The 6,422-nt window shown below is 46.4% G+C and overlaps 1 protein-coding gene across 9 annotated transcripts in view; it reads right to left on the bottom strand.

Annotated features, from left to right (window-relative positions):
• Positions 1–6,422, bottom strand: part of plcb4 (phospholipase C, beta 4) — a 60,064-nt gene that overhangs the window by 23,591 nt on the left and 30,051 nt on the right. For 8 of the 9 annotated variants that reach the window (XM_057352012.1, XM_057352017.1, XM_057352013.1 and 5 more), the window contains 11 exons: positions 4,268–4,478; positions 3,988–4,081; positions 3,596–3,675; positions 3,439–3,523; positions 3,211–3,301; positions 3,011–3,100; positions 2,489–2,592; positions 2,337–2,423; positions 2,106–2,256; positions 989–1,073; positions 172–296 (listed from right to left, as the gene is read on the bottom strand). In XM_057352012.1, coding sequence (XP_057207995.1) covers positions 172–296; positions 989–1,073; positions 2,106–2,256; positions 2,337–2,423; positions 2,489–2,592; positions 3,011–3,100; positions 3,211–3,301; positions 3,439–3,523; positions 3,596–3,675; positions 3,988–4,081; positions 4,268–4,478 — 1,203 coding nt within the window. The remainder of the gene's footprint in view (positions 1–171; positions 297–988; positions 1,074–2,105; positions 2,257–2,336; positions 2,424–2,488; positions 2,593–3,010; positions 3,101–3,210; positions 3,302–3,438; positions 3,524–3,595; positions 3,676–3,987; positions 4,082–4,267; positions 4,479–6,422) is intronic. The other variant, XM_057352019.1, reaches the window with a different exon arrangement.

Raw genomic sequence — 6,422 nt, 5'->3', positions numbered from 1 at the left:
GGCGGGGCGAGAGATCGGTGAGGGGAGTCATGGCTGTCAGGGGCCGGGCTGGCGGGGCGGAGGGAGAGATGTGCGAGGGGAGTTGTGGCTGTCAGGGGCCGTGCGGGCGGGGCGGGAGGAGAGATCGGTGAGGGGAGTTGTGGCTGTCAGAGCCCGGAGCTGAAGCTGTACCTGGAGTCTGGAAGTTGAGAGAAACCATCTGGCAGCCGGCATTCCAGAAGATCTGAGGCATGTAATTGCTGGAGTCCACACGGCCTCCTTTGGGGTAAATCCGGCTCATCTGTCGCTTGTTGTAGCTTCATGTATGTGGTTGAGGGATCAAACGGACAGTGCAGTGTTTATTTTTAATTCAGAACAGCAGGAGAGGAGCCAGAAAAAAACAATCAAATGTGAAGTATCACATTTTATTATCACAGTATTATCATTAAAATGAATGAAGGGAATTATTTTTCTTTTTGTGCACATTTGAGCTGTCACACAATCTCTTTACAAACTCCACTTTTGCGTTTCACAGAAGAACTTTAGGCTCGATCTGTCTATGTAACTCTTCTTTTGATTCTTTAGCTCACGTAGAGCTCAATGTTTAATAAGGTTTCTATTTCAGGTTCAGATTTAAATTCAGAGAACATTTCTTTCCTCTACAATGATTTAAATACCAGTACGTTTTTTTGAGTTATCAAGTGCTTCATGTCACTTAGTCTTGTGAAGATGTAAAAGCAGCTATCAATGTTCGAAACCTACGTACAACGTTCTGTTGTATCTTTGCACATATTACAAACTGCGCTTAAACCGCCATCTACTGGTCAAACTTTATTAAATATATTTTAAAAATCCAACAGCTGCTGAAGATGATTTCTGTCATTTCAGTTTTAGTTGTTGTAAAAATGACAGGTGCTCAAAATAAACTCACATGACTGAAGTCCTTCGACAAACTTCACAAGAATGTTCACATGTCACTTCAAACATCACAACACATGTGAAAGGATACTTCACAAACTCGATGGCGTTTGTCTTCAGATAGCCCAAACCAACAGACTCATTGAACGAGGACATGTTGTGATGAATGTTTCTCTCTAAACACAAAACAAACTTCACACATCAAACATTTTACATTCTGCTGTATATACACTGTTCTCATACACACACGCACGTACACCACGCACACACATGCATGTACACCGCGCACACACACGCACACACACACACACACACACACACACGTCTGGTTTATTATCTCCGTGGGGACAGTCCATAGGCGTAATAATTTTTACAAACTGTATATTTTACCCCCTAAACCTAAAGATCATAGAACACTTTTTGCATTTTTAGATTTTCAAAAAATATTGTTCTGTACAATTTATAAGCTTTTTTGCCCACGAGTCCCCATCTGTTGGTGTGCGTTCAGGTTTAGGTCCCCACCGGAATATAAAAAAGCCCCACACGCACGTACGCACACACACACACTTTATATCTTTGACTATAAATTCTGTACCATCAGTCAAATGTTTGGAAACTCTTTCTTTATTTAGATTTTTCCACCTTTTAAAATAACAGTAAACTCATCAAAACACTTGTAACTGTTGTGACTAAATCATCTAAAATAAATCAAAACTATGTTATATTCTAGCATCTTTAAGTTGCCATTTAAAAAAATAGAATTGTTGTTTTCTAATGAAAGAAATTGATATGTTGTATGTATATGAAATAATTGTAAACATTTAAGCATACAGCAGATTTTTAAGGTCACGAGAAACATTTCCAAACTTTAGACTTGTTCTGTATATATATATCTATACAGTATATATATATTTGATTTATCTCGGAATGAATAAATGAACACTAAACTACTTTCTGCTCTATCAAGGAGAAGGACAGGAGGTGAAACATGAATGCAGTGAAGGACATTTACAGTGTTTGATGCTTTGTGATTGGATGAGAGAATAAATGAATGATGTAAAACACATCACTAGTTTAACTGCAGATTGTTTGTGGTCGTTAAGAAACTAACCAACTTATGAAATGATGTGAAATGTGCAGTCGTAGGTGTGTGATGCTAAGATGCAGCTCATCCAATCAGAACTTGGAATGTAATGTTTCCAACTGACCCTCTGCGACCTCAAATCCTTGAAACTTCACGGGCTGGGCGTAGTTCACCATGGCAGACAGATACGGGTGGATGTTAGTTGTAGCTCCTTCATACTTATATGAGGCGATCAGTTGCTGTTCTGCATCTGCGTCTTCTGCTGATTCTCCTCCCTGAAGACAAAACACAAGACTGAGTGATCTCCGCCGAAAAGGGTTTCCATGTCAATAAAACACCAGAATGATGATCAGACCTTCTTTTTGTTATCAAGATCAGACACTTCAGAAACATCCGTCACATCTGTAACTTCTGATATTTCTGTCACATCATCTTCAAGAATCTAGAAGAAGGACATGAAGTCAAGAGCAGAAACTACAGCGCATCCGACGGCTTCCTGCGACTCACCTTCTTCTTGAGACTGTCCTGAGTCTTCTGCTCGCTGGGATCTTCTGACATGGACAGATTGTTACTGGTCTTCAGCTCAGAGTTGAACTCTTTACCATCCACTGCTGCAGACACACAGACGGACAGATCTTCAGCTCTTGTGACCTATCCTTCATCCCTTCACTGTCACAAATGTTTATGGTGCTGACACACAAACGTGACAAACACGTGTGAGCTTTCAGCGCCGCAGTAATTGGGATTCAGTTGATATTTCTGCCTCTCTGTAATAATCTACAATCACTGGCAGGCTTGCTTCAGTGTGATAATGAAAGCTCATTGGTTCAGGGAACGACAGATCGATTGGTTATTTATGCGGAAAGAGGCCAACTGGACGAAATCAAATGACATTGCCTAATTTGTAGATCAATAGGGTCTATGTGGAACGTCAAACAGGTCTCGTTACATCTGCGTGTTCACCCCACTATGAAATAACAGTGCTATCTATTGACTTTTGAGGTCATCAGTTAATGCAGCAGGTTGTACCGCTCTCCAGGTCTTCATCATTGTCATCTTCTCCGGCCTGTATGCTCATCTCACCAGCTTCCATGTGCTTCTTAAAGGACTCCAGCTGCTCTGTGAACACACAACACACAAATCTTTGACTACATTCACATTGAAGCCAGCTCTCCAAATTCAACAACAATAAAAATCTAACAGAAACCAACAGTCAGTGATCCACCCACTTTGCTCTACTTCAGGTTTTAAGCGCTTGTTTTTGATGAGGATTTTGTGCTTGAGGTCGTTCGGGGACGGTAACGGCTGTCCAGCATCTAACTACACACAAACAACGTTCATAAAGCCAACAGACACAGACTGACAGAATCAGAATAGTGTGCTCTCAGTAGACTACATTGGCTCTCCGGTTGTGTGTTTCTGAGGATGTGTGCGAGGGAACAGAAGAGATCACGTACTGGAAAACCCTCCAGCGGCTGCTTGAGTAACAGATCGCCAAAGATCTCCTCGCAATACTTGGCCATCTTATACTGCTGCGTTTTACTGAAACACACAAACACACATCAAGAACACATCATCGCCTCTTGTCAATCTACATGCTTTTCATGGGTTTACCTGCAGTGGTTCTCAAAGGAGAGAATGACGGGATATTCAGAGGTCGCAAACGCTGTCTCTTTAATGGCTTGAATTACATCCTTTTCAACAAAACAAAGAGATAAAAAAATGAAGTAACATCACTGATCGGTGGACACATTCTAAACATGATATTTATGATCGCATCAAAACAAAGAAGTCGTCTATACCAACACTTAAACCCTAAAAATCTTTATTGTTGTTCTTGACGGACATGGAGAGAGATGAATGATGATCAGTCCTCGGACTGAAATCAATGAAACTTCTGTTGTAATACAGACATTTCAGACCTTTTGCAACAAAAAAAGTAATATTAAAATGTCTCAAAAAGATGAGCACAGTATAATGAGTGATTAAACCTCATTCATTCCCACCTTAAACAGAATATCAGTGCACATGGCCTTTCCGTGAGTTATGATTGGCTCCTGATCTTCACCTTTACCATCCCAGCAGTCCAACTCAATGCACCTGAAACACGCACGCGCACACACACACACGCACGCGCACACGCACACGCACACACACACACACACACACACACACACACACACGCACACACACACACACACACACACACACACACACGCCAGCTGTGAATCCTAACCACACAAGAGTGTTTATGTTAATGTTTGTGTGTGTCAGATAAACACACACCTGCAGCCGGATAGCAACACCTGTCGGTACATCTCAACAGAAGATTTGCCGCCGAACTGTCGTCCGTTCAGATAAGTGTTGTGTGAAGAGCTGATGAGATAATGAGCCACAGGATGATCCATCTCCTGACACATATCCAAGCGGTCCAGAAACACCGGCGCATTCTCATCTGACATCAGGTACCGACAGAAGCCGTCGCTAGACATGCGACCTGAAATAAAATAGAGAAAAGTCCTGGCGATCGATGAACTAAAGTCACTGACAACGCTTCACAAACAACAGCATTACTGATAAATGAACGTATATAACGTCCTGAATATGGCTTCCCTTTCTGTCGGTCTCTCGACGTTGTGTCGAACCGACAGAATGGGGTTTGTCTTGAGAACCTATCATCTTCTGAGTATTTAGAAAAGGCCAATGAAAATTGGCGAATGAAATTTGCATGCCGGGCTCCTCCCCGGATGTCCGGGTATAAGAGGGAAGCCGGCGTGCTCATTCATTCACCTTTTGTTCTTCAGAGCCTACGCATCTGATGAGCAGCTCCAGATCTTCGCTGGTCTTCCAGTTCTTCGCTGGTATCCTGCTGGAATCTACGACGTGGTGCAGCGGACGGTCCCTTCCTGCAGCGACTTTCCCCTGGGCGTCTCGGCAGTTCCAGAAGTTTCCGAGCAATATTTTCTTTTTCTAAAAGAGCAAATTTCTCCAGCGTGGCATGTCCCGCTGTTCTCTTGGGTGCGACGCGCTCATTGAGGAAGGGGATGGACACTATGTCTTTCTCACGTGTTTGGGTCTCCAGCACGCTGAGGCAGCCTTCGTGGATACATCTTGCCCGCACTGCGGGAAGATGCCTATCCAGACGTTGCGGTCACGGGTGGCTGTATTCTTTATGGGTAAAGCCACCACCTCTTCTGTTACCCGATCCGTGACGGCAGTGACTACGGCCCAGCCGCCTGTTTCAGTTAACACCGGGGGTGATATGGGGATCACCGTGAACGTTAGACCGCCAGCCACAGCCTCACGGACCGTTCACGCCCCGTCTCGCTTGTCTGACCATTCCTTAAGAGACGGTCCTACCCCGTCTTGTTCCTCCGCAACGTACTCGGGAGTGCGTGATGAAGATGAGATGTCGATCACAGCATCGGAGGGCGACCTCTTGGCATCCGACCCCGACGATTCCTCGGAGCTCCCTCCCCCGGGGGGACGAGCCCAGGAAGATGCGGACGTTGAGATGTCAACCATGCTCTTCCGGGCCGCCGCGAGCATTGGGCTGCAGTGCACAGCACCGCCTTTACCCCAGCGCTCGCGGTTGGATACGTGGTACCTGGGGTCTGAGCGCGGCTCCAAGCCCCAGGTACCCAGGTATCTTGGAGCCCCTAGGGGAGGCCGATCTTTCTCGCCTGTCGATAAAGACGGCCCTCCTGGTAGCGCTCGCCTCCTTCAAGAGGGTAGGGGACCTACAAGCTTTCTCTGTGTCCTCGGGTTGCCTAGAATTCGGGCCTGGAGACTCTCACGTTATCCTGAGACCACGGCCCGGCTACGTGCCCAAGGTTCCCACCACTCCCTTCCGGGACCAGGTGGTGAACTTGCAGGCGCTCCCCACCGGGGAGGAAGACCCAACCCCTTCCGTGTTGTGTCCAGTACGCGCTCTGTGCCTCTACTTGGACCGCACGCAGGGTTTTAGAAGATGGTGTCGGGGTGTCGCCTCCTCGTGGGCACTGGCTCAGGGCGCCTCTCTGGCAGACATCTGCAGAGCTGCGGGTTGGGCTATGCCCAATACCTTCGCGAGGTTCTACAACCTCTGCGTTGAACCGGTGTCAGCCCGCGTCCTGCAGGGCAAAAGGTAGGACCGGCAGCCGTTGGGCGTATGCCTGCGGAAGCCCTTCCCCCTTCGGGGGGAGCAGTGGCGATCCAGCCTCACTTCTTTCCCTTCGGGTAAAGAACAGGCATTCCATTCATCACTAAGCACCCTTCCAGGGGACAGGCTGGGCAGAGCAGCCCTGCCCCTTTAGGCCGGGGAACAGTTGAGTTATTCCCACATAGCTCTAACCGGACCTAGTGCTCCAGACGTGGTAACACCCCCTCCGTGGGCTGTTCCGTCTGATGTATCCTCATGAATGGTTCCCACCTTGGCAACCCATGACCTCCCCAGGTGGAC

The sequence above is a fragment of the Triplophysa rosa genome, linkage group LG15, assembly GCF_024868665.1.
Source record: "Triplophysa rosa linkage group LG15, Trosa_1v2, whole genome shotgun sequence".
NCBI classification, from domain to species: domain Eukaryota; kingdom Metazoa; phylum Chordata; class Actinopteri; order Cypriniformes; family Nemacheilidae; genus Triplophysa; species Triplophysa rosa.
Note: the sequence above shows the minus strand (reverse complement) of the source record. Positions and strands in the feature narration are given on the sequence as shown.